This window comes from Phodopus roborovskii, unplaced genomic scaffold (genome assembly GCF_943737965.1).
Source record: "Phodopus roborovskii unplaced genomic scaffold, PHOROB, whole genome shotgun sequence".
NCBI lineage: Eukaryota > Metazoa > Chordata > Mammalia > Rodentia > Cricetidae > Phodopus > Phodopus roborovskii.
The window spans coordinates 21,730,711-21,745,090 of NW_026126418.1; the positions used below are offsets into that span (position 1 = coordinate 21,730,711).

The 14,380-nt window shown below is 41.5% G+C and overlaps 1 protein-coding gene across 2 annotated transcripts in view; it reads right to left on the reverse strand.

Annotated features, from left to right (window-relative positions):
* The window catches only part of Itgav (integrin subunit alpha V), a 76,854-nt gene extending 62,759 nt beyond the window's left edge, over positions 1-14,095 (reverse strand). Inside the window, exons 1-2 of one of the 2 annotated variants that reach the window (XM_051184366.1) lie at positions 13,829-14,095; positions 2,830-2,957 (exon numbers count right to left, since the gene is read on the reverse strand). In XM_051184366.1, coding sequence (XP_051040323.1) covers positions 2,830-2,957; positions 13,829-14,016 — 316 coding nt within the window. In that variant the 5' untranslated portion in view covers positions 14,017-14,095. Of the gene's footprint in view, positions 1-2,829; positions 2,961-13,828 lie in introns of both variants that reach the window. The other variant, XM_051184365.1, reaches the window with a different exon arrangement.
* Positions 14,096-14,380: the final 285 nt, after the last annotated feature.

The window sequence follows — 14,380 nt, forward strand, 5'->3', positions numbered from 1 at the left end:
CTGTATTCCCAAGGAAAGAGGCATGCCTTCCTTCCATAGTGGAGACCAGTGGTCTATGCTTTGGGGAGGGGGATAAGCATGTGTTATTAATGTCCTCGGATGTGTGGATGCACACACCCATACTCGTGTATGCAGAGGTTGGCCTCCTTATCACTCTGCCTTATGCCCTTGAGACAGAGTCTCCCACTGAACCTGAAGCTAGTCTGGCAATCAGCATGCCCCAGTGACCCTCCTGTCTTTGCCTACCACAGAGCTGGAGTAAGAGGCACATGAGGCCACTTCCAGCTGGAAAAGAATCTTTCTTTTTTTTTTTTTTTTTTTTTTTTTTTTCTTTTTCTTTTTTCTTTTTTTAAATAAAATTGGGCAGTGTTCAATTTGTTAATAACATCTGTTTCCCTGGAAAAGAAAAACACATGGCAATAAGAGGGTTTTCCCAAAAGTCACAGCAACAAAAATTAAAATGTAAACCAAGACATAATTCACTTAATAGCCACAATTATCTTTCTTTTCTCATGATTCCTTTTTCATGATTATTCTCTCAGTTTTAGGAAGGGGCTGTAATAAACAACCCATCCCCCTCCCTATATATTGCTTTGTAGTTTATAAAGTGAGATCATAGTTATGAACACCTTTGATCTGCACAACAGTCCTGCTTTCTCTGATTTACTGGAAAACTGATACTAGCAAATGTAAACCACTATCCCAAGGTCATCAGTGTTAGAGTCTGAATCTCCATCTCCTAGATCACATCTGCATTCCAAACAACCACAGCTGCCCACAGGAAAAGAAGAAGGGAAGGAGCAACGTCCATTTATATAAACATGGGTCTTGCTGAAAGTGCTTTCATTATAGTCAATATTAATTTTTAAAACATGTAAAGAGACTCTGGCCAATAGAATAATGCCACTCCACATGAGATGTATGTCTTACTTCCCAGCATCTTCCCTGTGAATATGGAAAATCACATGCCATAAAAGACTTGGCAGGTGTCATCAATTGCAGAACTCTGAAGTGTTTAGGTGTATCCAAGAGGCGGGACAGTTATCAGTAAAGTGAGGCAGCATTGAATCCTACAGGCACTGCTGGCCCTTACTGAATGGAGGGGCAACAAGCTCCTAGTTCCCCCTGTTGGCTCCAAAAGAAAACATCAATGGCTTGACTTCAGTCCAGTGAAATTCATTTTAGATATCTAACTTCTAGGACTGAACATAATAATAAGTATGTGTTGTTTCAAGCCATTTAGAGGCAGAAGGGAAAGTTCAGTAGTTGTGTTTTCCCGCACAAGGTCCTGAGTTCAATTCCCAGTAATAAAAAAAGAAAGAAACTAGAGTTGAGATCACTTATGACATCAGTAATAGGAAACTAATACTGGCTTGTACAGGAAACAGAAGTAACATTAGCCTGCTAAATGAATGGTCTCCATACTCTGATATATATGCAGTGTTTTGACTGAATGAATATATATGTACCACATTCATGCCTCATACCCAGAGGTCAGAAGAAGGCATCAGATCCCTTAGAACTGCAGTTGCAGATGGCTGTGAACCCCCATGTGGATGCTAAGAACCAAACCCCAGTCCTCTACAAGAGTTACAAGTGCTCTTAACTCCTGAACCATCTCCAGCCTCTCTCTGAACTTTTAAAAAATATATAGATATATGTATGCCAGGCAGTGGTGGTACATGCCTTTAGTGTTGACTGTTCTGCCTCTGTGAGTTGGACCAGCCTGGTCTACAGACTGAGTTCCAAGACAGCCAGGATGACCCAAAAAACCCTGTCTCAAAGAAAGAAAAAAAAGTATGTGTGTGTAGGAATATACCAAAACAAAAGTATATTGGAGCTTGAACATTTTATTCCAATGATGTAAATATAAAATTTGAATTATCTCTCATCTTCCTAAGGTTAACTTTTTTTTTTTTTTTTTACTGCTACTACCTAGATTGACTTTGTAATGTATTCCAAAAATAAAATTAAACTATTATCAGTAACACAATATAATTTTTCCAATGTTTTAGATAAAAAAAATTGTTGGTGATTTTTTTTTTAAAGCCACTTATTTCTATTTGAATAGTCAAGATGATTCCTGAACTTTTTTTTTTTGCATCCCACCAAGCCTGGGATACATTCATGTTGAGAGGTAATCTGTAGAGGTCAGTGAGTGAGTCATGCCTCAATCTGGCTCCCAGAAAAACAGCAGAAACCGCCAATGTTCTTGAGAGCTCCTTCTTCCCAGAAGAGATATAAACTTATCTTAATAGATTTCCCTAAAATGTCTACATATTGACACTGTCAGTTTAAGTTGGAAGACATCCAAAACAATACACAGAACTGCTGCAAAACACTTACAAATCATGGGTGGGGGTGATGATGCTACTAAGCTGTTGCTTTAAAAAAAAAAAAAAGATTTATTTTATTAACTTTTATTTATGTGTATGAATGTTTTGCCTGCACACATGTATGTGTGTGCATGACTGGTGCCTTTAGAGGTCAGAAGAGGGTCCTGGATCCCCTGGAAATGGTGTTACCGATGGTTGAAAGATGCAAGAGCAGCAAGTGCTCTTAAACACTGAGTCATCTCTCCAGCCCTGTTGTTATATTTAAAAAAACAAAAACTAGGCACAAATGGGCCTGAGTATGGTGGCCTCTATTCCCTGTTCTCAGAAGATAGAGGAAGGCAGATATCTGTAAGTTCAAAACCAGCCTGGTCTACATAGCTAGTTCTAGGCTATTCAAGGATACATAGTGAGACCCTGTCTCCAAAACAAAACAACCAAGCAAATGGCATTATTAAGAGAATGGACAACAGAGAATGGACAAATCAAGGTTTACCTTTTGAATCAAACTCAATGGGCTGGCACCGGCGGCTAGAAGAGCAGTCACATTTGAGAACCTGCCCTCCTTCCACGATCCCAGGCTGCGTTGTGTTTGCTTTCGGCGCTCCCACCAGGAGAAACATCCTGCTAAAACACAAAATGGCAGGTGATATTTCAAAGGACACAAAGGGTAAGATTCAGATTATGATTCATGGCCAAACAGTCTTCTGATACAACCCACAAATATTTTTTAAAACTATTTTCAAATGGCACAATTTCCCTGTTATAAAATAATTCCTGTTGCATTTGCTTAAAAATGTACATTATCCAAACTATACATCTTAAAATTTTAGGTTTATTTATTTTATGTGTATGAGTGTTTTGCCTACATCTATGCTGTGTATCTCAGCATTTGTGCCTAGTACCTAAGGAGTTCAGAACAGAGTATTTTGTACATGTCCTGGAACTGGAATTACAGACAATTGTGAGCTGCTTGTGGGTGCTGGGAATTGAACCTGTGTTCTCTAAAAGAACAGTCAGTGCTCTTAGCCACTGAACCATCTCTCCCACCTCAAACTGTACATTTTAAATACAAAAGAGTTTTGTGGACCAGTGACATAGTAAAGGTGATTATTACCAAGTCTGAAGACCTGAGTTCAATTCCCAGAAGCTACATGGTAGAAGAAACCTGACTCCCAAAAGTTGTCCTGACTTCCAAGCATGTTTGCCATAGTCCACATGCCTAGACACACACACACACACACACACACACACACACACACACACACACACACACGCGCGATCACTAAACTTTTTTTCCCCAAGTTCCCTTTTTCCCCTTCCCCTTTGTGAGACAAGTCTCAGCCTATGGCTGGCCTGGACTCACAGAGACCACCCTGTCTCTGCCTCCCAGTAGTGACAATAAAAAGCAAACTTTTTCTTTTCTATTCATTCAAAAAATACTGTGGAGGCTTGGCCCTATTTGCTACATCAAGCTCACTTCTAGACATTGCCCTGTCTACAAAAAAACCAGCCAGCCAACAACTCACTCGACATTACAAGAGCTATGCAAGAGTCAAACAATTGTTAAGAGAAGATTTCTTAGAAATAAGGCAGGAAGGCCTTCCATAGATAAAGGAAAGTTATCTCCCAGGAATGGAGGGTAAAGAGTTCCTGTAAATAAAGGCACTGCTTTCTAGGAAGGAAGCAGTCAGAGGAGAAAGGGAAGAGAGACCGTTTTTAGTCTCTATGGAACTTACAGTGCATTGAGAGAAACCTGCCTAAGAGGTTTCCATAGGAGAGGACTGAGGGGGAAGAAGGTGAATAAATGGTATGACATGGTGGATGGGAGCACCCTAAGCTCTGCATAAACGTCCTGGGTGAGAAAGAACTTAAGTCTCCAGGACAGAAGAGACAAGTGGTGAGGCTAAGCAGAGACAGCAAACTGGGAGTGGCCCAAATTGGCTTGGGAGCCAATTTTGGCAAAAGCTAAATCATGAAGTGCCTTTCAGACATAGTAAAACCACCAGTTTTATCTCAATTCCACTTAAAACCTCAGAAAAGATGACTTTCTTGCCTTTAGAAAAATAAAGAAAAAGACAAAATGGAACAGAGAAAGCAAGCTCAGGGAGGGAATGGTGATCTGTATTAGCCAGAGGGGTTGGGGATGGGAGATACGAGAAATACTAAAAGTAGAATGAACAGAGCGAGATAGCACCAATGACTGAATGTAGATATGCAGTAGACAGAAAACGATCACCCAGCTCTTCACATTCTAGCGCTCTAGTTGAGGGAGTCAGGGAGAAGAAGGCAGATCCCAGAAGCACATGGACTCAGTTCTCACTCTGTTCGATCGCTATGTCTGTGAGGCACCTAATTAATAACCTGGAAGTTGAAGTCCCAACACAAGAGGCTAGAGATGGCTCAGAGATTAAGAGCACTGACTATTCTTCCAGAGGACCTGGGTTCAATTCCCAGCACCCACATAGCAGAATACAACTATAACTCTGGTTTCAGGGGATCTGATACCTTCAGACCAATGCAAATAAAATCAAATTAAATAAATTATTTAAAAAAGAAAGTCCCAACACAAAATGGACATCTGTACCCAGGAGGAGTTTAGAGAGAAGACAGACAAGGGTGAGCTCTGAAGGGTAAGGAAGAGAAAGGGATTTCATAAAAGAAACTCTCCTCCTTGGTTTTCAAGAACTCCACAGATTTAGTTTAGAGGTGTCAAAAAAGGGTATGCAGAGAGAGAGGCAACACTAAGTAGATACATTCATTGCCACCATTTCACTTGGCTAAACAAGTCACTGAAATTCTGGCAAAGGAAAGCTCACAGTTACGAACGCACATCTGAAATATGAATGTACCTATTGTGACTTTTAGAAATGAGTTTCAACTTATGTATTCTAGGTCGTAGCAGTCACCTAGACAGAAATTTGCTGTGCGGACCGCTAGTAAGTATCCTTTATCTTGAAATGCACGTATTCAAAATGCAAATTAAACTCCAAACCAAGCCACGCCCTGTTTAATAAATCTTTATGAAGTCATGTTTGGCAGCAGTAAAACACCAGTATTGGCCCCTCTCACATCATAACAAAATAATTCGGAGAAAGAAGCCAGCTTCATTTTCTCTTAGCAAAAATATTCACAAGAAAGAAAATAGTAACAATAAGGCTAAGTATGAGATTTAAGCCAACTACAAGATCAAAGAAATTCCTTGTCATCAGAAACCTATTCCTTTCAGAGCATGTTGGTTCACACAGGCAAACCAGACTATGCAAACGTTCTAGCTGTAAATATATAAAGTGTGTGTGTGTGTGTGTGTGTGTGTGTGTGTGTGTGTGTGTGTGTGTTCTCCTCTCAAATAGACTTTTTAAAAAAGCCACAAGTCTGGATATGCAGCTGAGTGACACAGCATTTGACAAGTATCACTGAAGGCCGGACTTCTAGTAACACAAAACACAGGTAAGGTGAGCAGGTGCTCATTAGATAGAGTGCTTGCCTCACCTGCAAAAAAAGAAAAAATTACAATCAAAAGTTTAATCCCTAGTATCACCTAAAGTCAGATGTGATGGCACATGTCTATATCTCATCAGATAGGAGACAGACAGGTAGGAGGATCAGAAGTTCAAGGTCATCCTTGGCTACATAGTGCTACATGCCAAGTTCAGAGCCAGCCTGAGCTATATGAGACCCTTTCTCAAAAAAAAAAAAAAAAAAAAAGAAAAGAAAAGAAAAGAAAAGAAAAGAAAAAGAAAACAAAAATTTTAAATGATGGAGAGGGTACCATGGATGTCCAATTTTATATTTAAAAAATTATTTCTTTTTTCCTCAGTGTATATTTTTGATTCTAATAAAACTTTATTTATACATACTGGCAATGGTCAGATGTGGCCCATGGAATATGATTTTTCCAATCAGTGACTTCATCAGTAGAGAACTTGGATAAGAGCTCAGGTGAGAGGAAACTGAAGTTTGAAGGAGAATGCCTCTCATAGCCTCACGGATCTTAATACTTGGACCACAACTGGTGGTATGACTTGGATGAGTTATGGAAACCTTGATAGATGTAGCCTTGTTGAAGGAAGTACATCCATGGGAGGGAACTTGAGAGTGTATGGCCTCATCCCACTTAAGATCACTCTTTGTGCTTTGATTTTGGAGTTGAAATGTGATCTCCCAGCTTCTTAATCGAGCCACGGGAACCCAGTTGTTCCTTCCATGTGTCAAGTCTAGATCATGCTTCTTCCCCTACCCCTTCAGGCTTATGTGGTGACAGTGTTCATATTTCCTTGCTCTGCCCTTCTCTCTGACTACATTAAGGCTGAGATGAAAGCTTTGGGACCAAAGGAGGGAAAAGGCTGAGTCACAAAATGGCTGGTCGTCTGGTTTTTGGAGACCATCTATGTGCCCCTTTTCAGTATCTGCATCCTGAAGACGACTTGGGTCCTTCCTGTAGAGTTCCTAAGGTTCTTTAGTGTGTGACCCACACCAGGTTCCAAGTCAGAAGAGCTGGTGCCCAGATTTGCCTTGACATCCACAGCAACTCACTTCTAGATTGTCATTTGCACATTTCTTTTTGGGGCCTTCTATATATATATATATATATATATATATATATATATATATATATATTTTTTTTTTTTTGTTCAAAACTATTCATTACTTATGAGAAAGTGCTTATTTGAATGTAGGGCTCTAATTCAGGCTTCTGCCTGAGCAGGTAACAACACATTCATTAGCGCGAAAGGTCTCTGTCTTACACTAAGAGCATAACAGTAAGTCATTTTGAATGTACTCCAACTCTTGGGCCACAGAAACCATACTTTCCCAATCATCCAATTATTTAGGCTATCCTTTAAAGAATTTCCTCATGTAACAATTCTATTTAATTGTGTATGTCAGATATTTTCTTGACTTGGCAACTCACTAGTCATTAGGGGATGGCCTTTGGCAAAAGCAGAAGGGCACAGTAGGAGAGGGCACTGAATAAAAATGTCACTATTGGCAGCATACAGTGTGCATGCCTGCAAGGAGCCCCAAGCCCGGGCTGTTGCTTTCACTGGGCTGTCTGCATATTACAGGCATGAAAGGGTGGCAATTAGAAGAGCTAATGTTGCTGTTCAACCCGTTTCCCTGAACATCTTGTCATGTGCAGTCTTGCCCACTGGTGAAATGCATACAAACGGGAGAATAATACAATGGAACATGTGATGCTGTGAGGATTAATGGTTGGCCAGTAGAGAAAATTGCTGCCAATCCTGACAGCATGAGTTGGATTTCCAGGAACCACATGGAAGGGCAGGACACTCAGAAGTTATCCTCTGACCTCTATATGTGCACCATGGTGGCAGAGTGTACACACACTTACATACATACACAAAAAAAATAAATACATAGAACACAAAGTTTAGAATATAAAAGTTTCTTTATCAAAGTAATAAGTTACTTTTAAGATACAAAGTTTTTTTTTCCCCTTGGGTTTTTTTTTTGTTTGTTTGTTTGTTGTTTTTTGTATGTAAATTTTTTCTTTGAGGGGTGTTTATTGTTTTGGAGGGTTTTTGGGGGGAGGGTTAAGACAGTGTTTCTTTTCTGTTGTAGCCCTGTAGCCCTGACTGTCCTGGAACTCACTCTGTTGACCAGGCTTGTAGCAGAAACAATAAAAACCCTGTGACAGATATTGGGGTTAAAGCTTAAGATCAGATAAGCAAAGCAGCCAGCCACTAGAGAGTTCTTACCTCCACCAATGCTCAGGATGAAGAGGTGAGCCACTGAACCCCACACAGCTCGTCACTGCACTGCTGCTCACTCAGAGACTGCAATGTATTCCTGTCTCCTCCCGCCTTATATTCCTCTCCGTTGCTGGGACTAAATGCATGGGATCCCAACTGCTGAGGTCACCTTTGTGTGAGCTCTGCTTCTCTTTTAGACTGGATCAATTTCATGTAGCTCAGGGTGGCCTTGAACTAACAAAGATCCATCTGCCTCTGTCTCCCAAGTGCTGGAATTAAAGATGTGTACCACCACTGCCTGGCCTCTATGGCTAACATATTGTGTGGTTGACTTTGCATTCTGATCTTCAGGCAAGCTTCGTTTGTTAGATCATAAATACAACATCACCACGCAGGCTGGCATCAAACTCAGAGATTCATCTGCCTCTGCCTCCTAAGTGCTGGGATTAAAGGTGTGCAAAACCACTTAATATTTAAGTGATACTGATACTTGCATATTTGAAAAAGAAAAGCAGAGGTTTGGAGAAAATGAATCTTAAAAAGGATGGATATATATATATATATACATATATATATATGTATATGTATATACACACACACACATATATACATATATACATATATAGTTACTTATGCTACAAAAACCTATCAATAAGTAATATCACTTAAAAAGTCCACTAAAGCTGTCTGCTAATTGCTACAACAGTTTCACACAAGTAAGAGAGTAACAGGACAGAAAGTGTTTGCACTGTGACAAGCAACACCGCCCAGTACAAACAGGAGGGGACGCCTCACAAGCATGGCTAGCCAGCTGAGGGGTCACTTGAGGAGTCACTTGAAATCTCTGTTCTCCGTTCTCTGTGACAGAGGTACTATGTTCTGTCACTACTTAAAAGAAATGACTTCTGAGGTGGTTGGTAGATAAGTGGAAACTTAAAATGTTTGAAGCTTAAGAATAATACAAGATAGTGCCATTAACATTCCAAACAGCGGTTGAGGTAATTAATAAGCTATTTCCTAATGAAATAGCAAGTGAAAATTAAAATCTGCTTTCAAAGGAGCTTTTCTTTGCTCAAGTAATTGACTCTGAAGAGGGAAAGCTGGCTCACAGCATTTCTCGGCAGAGTGAACAGGTGGGGAGCCTGTTGGCGTGGAGTGATAAGACCTCATAGGAGGACATGTAGATTTGGAAGCTAAGCAACATAAGATCCACATGCCTTTAACTTTCTCCTCACAGACTCCATCTCACTCCAAAACACATGCCCAAGAAGAACATTATCAAGAGCCACAGCTTCACTGATGCTTTGAGATAATTGGACTTACTCCCATCAATGACTCCTTGGGACTCCAGAAGTGAGTGTGCTATTCATATGGTGCCAAGACGTGGGAGGATACTGAGAAGCAGCAAAAAAAGAAGGGTGAAGGGAAAAGGGGGGAAAGGAGTAAAGGGTGGAAGACAAGCTATGTGAAGGAAAACAGAGAAAGATGAGAAAAGCACCAGACAGTCTGGAGAGGGTGCCCTTCAGATGCACTTCCTACCCAGGGCAGTACAGGAAGGGTAGTTGCTTCACATAATGGGAGTCCGGCTACCAAGCAGGGCAGCTGGCCAAGCAATGACAAGTACATTTTCAAACTTTCCAAATGAGCTAAGTTATTTGGCTGCTTTCAGCACCGACCTTATCAAGATAAAGCATGTTTCATATATGTAGCTGACTCCAGAATTACCAATGAGTCCACACCAAAAGGAACTCCTGAAAAAAAAGACTATGTGTGTATATAAAAAGAAATGTGTATAAAACAGTTGAGGTATAATTCAGGTTTCAGATTTGCTCTACAAACAAAGTAAAATGGAAGAAGTAACTACCAAATTTCATACATTTCCCCCTGGAACTCACAGAAATATGCCTGCCTCTGCTTTTCAAGTGCTGGGAATTAAGGCATACACCACATCTGCCCAATAAATCTATGGTCTTAATCAGAAGTAACAGATGTAGGAGGTGCTTTCCACATAATAAACACTATAGTATATGCATATGTATTATTTATGATGGGAAAAATTAACCAACACAGTAACAGTCACATTCAAGTTTATGAAAATATGCTGAAGTCTTTTTTTCTGGGGCTGAGGGGGGTGAAAACAGGTCTCATTCTGTAGCCAGTCAGCCAGCCTAGAACTCAATATATAGCCTAAGCTGGCTTCAAATGTGTGAAAATCCTCTCCTTCCTCAGGCTCCTGCGTGCTGGGATTTCAGGTGCCAGCACATTTAGTCATTTTCTAAGATATTTTGACAAAGACGACAACAGTGAAATTTTTAAAAAGCAGTAACCACTGAAGGCCTTAATCTAGGTTTGGCTTTTCTCGGCCAATGGAACTACTGCTGAGAGAATTTAGCAACAGAATATCAAGATCAAAAAACAATGTTTCGGAAATATAAAACCAGTTGAAACTTATAAGGCCTGTTGCAGGTCTAGTAGCCAAATGACAGAGTGATTAACGATACTCTTGGCTGCCCAGACCCAGGCTCAAGTAGGAAACAGAAGCAGAGAGCAGAGATAGGAGCAAGGGAAGCATTAACAAGGAAGAGGTCAGAAACTCTTTGCCCAATGACTAAGCAGTGACTAATCTCGAGGAGTGTAGTATGAGACAAAGTAAAATAGAAAGAGAGAGGGAGGAATATGAAATGATCTCCAGGGCAACAGAGAAAAAGTGGGTTCCATTAATAGAAACGGAGGTGCAACTGACATCTCTTGATGCAAATAGAATTCATTTTTAGACAAAATGAGTTAACGTGGGCTAATCTAGGCTAAATGACCTGCAAGCTATTATAATGTTGTTTCTAAAGGAGAAAACAACTTGAAACTAGAGTTTCTCTGTGTTTTGAGACAGGAAGCAAGTCACCTGGGCAGGCCTGGAACTCAGTACATAGATGAGGTATGCCTTGAACTCCTAATCTTCCAGCCTCTACCTCTCGGGCGCTAAGATTCAGGTACACCACAATGCCCAGCAGTTTTGCTTTAGTATTTTTTTTAAAAATAGATATCAATGAGGCAGGGCAGTGGTGGCTCACGCCTTTAAGGGGCCGAGGTCAGATAGATCTCAGTGAGTTTGAGGCCAGCTTGGTCTCCAAAACGAGTTCCAGGACAGCCAGAACTACACAGAGAAACCAAAATAATAACAATAATAATAATAATAAGTAAATAAATAGGTAGATAGATAGATATGTATTGATGCATTCATTCCCACAACAATATGAAAATAGTTCAATCATAATCTTCTATAATAAGGAAAATGAGAAGTTAAACCATTCTTCGGTATTTAGGTCCTTGAAACAGAAATAATCATAAATAAACATAATCTGCTGCTCTCCTCCCTAATCTAATACTTTTCACAAGGGGGGGGGGCTCTTTCATTAACAAACACTTGATTATATACTTTTTCTTTAAAAGTTTATGATAACACAAAATAACAGTCTATGCAACTGATAATACAGTTCTGTGGTCTCCACTGCTTGTTAAATTTAGGTGTGCCTTTAACAAGATTAACCATAATTTTGTTTGCTTGGGTTTTCTTTTCTTTTCTTTTTTTTTTTTTTTTTTTTTTTTTTTTTTGAGACAGGGTTTCTCTGTGTTGCCCTTGCTGTTCTAGAACTTGCTATGTAGACCAGGCTGGCCTCAAACTCAAAGATCAACTTGCTTCTGCCTCCAGAGTGCTGGGATTTAAAGTGTACACCACCACTGCCTTTCATTTTGTTTGATTTTTGTTGTTTTGTTTTAAGATTAAGCATAATTCTGTAATATTCTTCATTTAATCTGAAAAAGTCAATAAGTGTAATAAGTATAAATTTTTGTTTGGATGTATTTGGAGGGGACACCTCAAAGTTGCTTTCTACTTTTTAATTCAGGCTAGACAGAGAGCTCTGGTCTCTTGGTACCAAAGTTGCTGCTGACTATTTCAAAATACAATATGGAATCCCTCAAGTCCACAACATATTGCTATTAAGATCCATGCATGAGATAATGCATGCATGAGATAATAGCATATCCTTTGGCAACATGGTTTTCCAAAGACTAGTCACATTCCCTGCAATCAGCAATAGCAAATATCACTAACAGTTCAATACTGCTGTTTTCCAAGGCAAAAGCATTTAAAAGCGTTACCAGCCTGTCATGTACCTTGGATACCAAAATTTTGCCATTGAGTACAGAATCAAACAACAACATTAATAACAATAAAATAATTAAGAGCATTTATACAATATCCCATCAACTCTGAATTATTTAAACAGTGATGCCTGATGTGATGTAAGGCAGAGACTGTATCTTCAGTCAGAATTTCTGTACAATTAAATCAAACGATGCACCCTGGGAGCCACTAGAATGCCCATGATGTGAAAAGCAAACACTTAAAAATACCTAGAAAAGAAGGAAGGTGTGTGGATATAGCTCAGAGGTACAGCACAGAATCAGTAGCCTGAGCCCTTGGGGCGGATCCTAAGCTCTACTACACCCCCAAAAGAGATGAATCACATCAAGATGAAGGGGTTAATGTGGCCTGCAGTTGGTGCTTCTACCTTTCTGGAAAATGTGAGCTCAGGTCTCAGTGAAGGCACTGTGGTTGTGAATAAAGTCATGAGGTATATGTTGCCTACTTTTTGCTAACTTCACCTAAGGTATGTGTTTCTTTAAAGACTGGTACCAGTGTTACTCAGGAACACTCAGTATTCAGGAATATTATGACAATAAATCCTGAAGACAGTCCTAATAAATCACAGACGGATATTTAGACCACCTTCAAATTAAGCATTATCAGGAAAATGGTCCTACCTAAGTACTGACCATAAAAATTGTGTAGTGTCTCTCCCCAAAACAAACATCTTGCCAAATATATATATCCACTTGTGAACACTGAGAAATAACAATAGGAACAGTTCCTTTCAAAAATGATGTGCCAAACATAATAAAGCATCCATTAAATCTGTGTTTCTAACACTAACATGCAGGAGTAAGAATGATGCCAGCCCAGCATTGAGTCAAAGACAACTTTTAATCTAAAAATGACAATATATGCTGCAAATCCCCAGGTACATTGCAACACAAGACGAGGGTAATTTGAAAGCCTACACGAACTGCTGAATTCAATATTGAAGTGACCTGCAGCGAGTGAAAACTCAGCAAACACCCGGGTTCTTTCTGAACAGTGACCTAAATAGTCGACTAGAAAAGGAACAGATGACACATTCCATTCATCTGGTGGACCTCAAATACGCAAAGGTCTCACAGTCCTTTGAAATTTAAGGCAACAATGTGATCACTTTAGTCAGCGAAGTGTCTAGAAAAGGAGTGAAAAGGAGACTAAGGGGGGGGGGGAGTCTGAAGGGCTGGTTTCGGAGAGCGAAACAGACTAGAAAGAGGCTAACTGGGACGTGAGAAAATGAAGTTCTGGGGCAAGTCACAGAATGACAGAGAAGCCAAAAGTCTGTGGAAGCAGCCTGTACTGATTCCCCACTTTTCCTGGATGTTTAACAGAGCTCATTCAAAGCTCTCCCCCCAACCCCGTGTCCCCAGCCAATCAGAAGAAGTTGGGGGACACGGCTAAAGTGGATGGTGAGTGTCAAGCTAGGTCATCCCCACAAATGTTTCATCTCTGCAAGACCTGAGCCAGCCGCGGGATGGAGGGGGTAGGCCGGTTTGGTGGAGCCAACGAAAGGGTGCGGATAGGCTGGGTGGGGGCGCGCGGTGGGGGAGGGGGCGCCTATGGACACAAGCGCGGCCACTTACGAGGACGTGCTGGGCGCGAAGAAGTCCACGGCGAATCCGAAGTAACTTCCCTCAGGGCCGGCGTACTCGGCAGGGCTTTCGACGTCCAGATTGAAGGCTCCGGAGAGGGGCAACAGAAGGCCGGGCAGCAGCAGCAGCAGGAGGCCACGGGGGCGAGGGCACAGCCGCAGCCACCCGGGAGCAGCCATCGCCGGGGCGCGGAGCCCAAAGGCTACAGTGTCTGTCCCGATGCCCGGTGCCGGCGACCCGCTGCTTGCGAGCGTCCGAACTGTTGTGCTGTGCTGCGCGCTTGCGGCCAAGGGCGACCGGGCGGTAGGGAGGCGAGAGGCTGAGCTGGGCGGCCACCCAGGGGGCGCGGCGCGCGGCGCGGGACTCCGGCTAGGTCGTTCGCAAGCGCGGCGGCTGGCGCTGAGTACTGGCGAGGCGAGAGCCGGACCTCGGGCCCGGCTGCTCGGGCTGGGGGAAGAGGGAGGGAAGGAGGAGCCAGGGAGGCCCGGCCCGGCCGCCGAAAAAGGAAGTCGCGCTCACGGTGGCCTCCCACCGGAGAAGGCC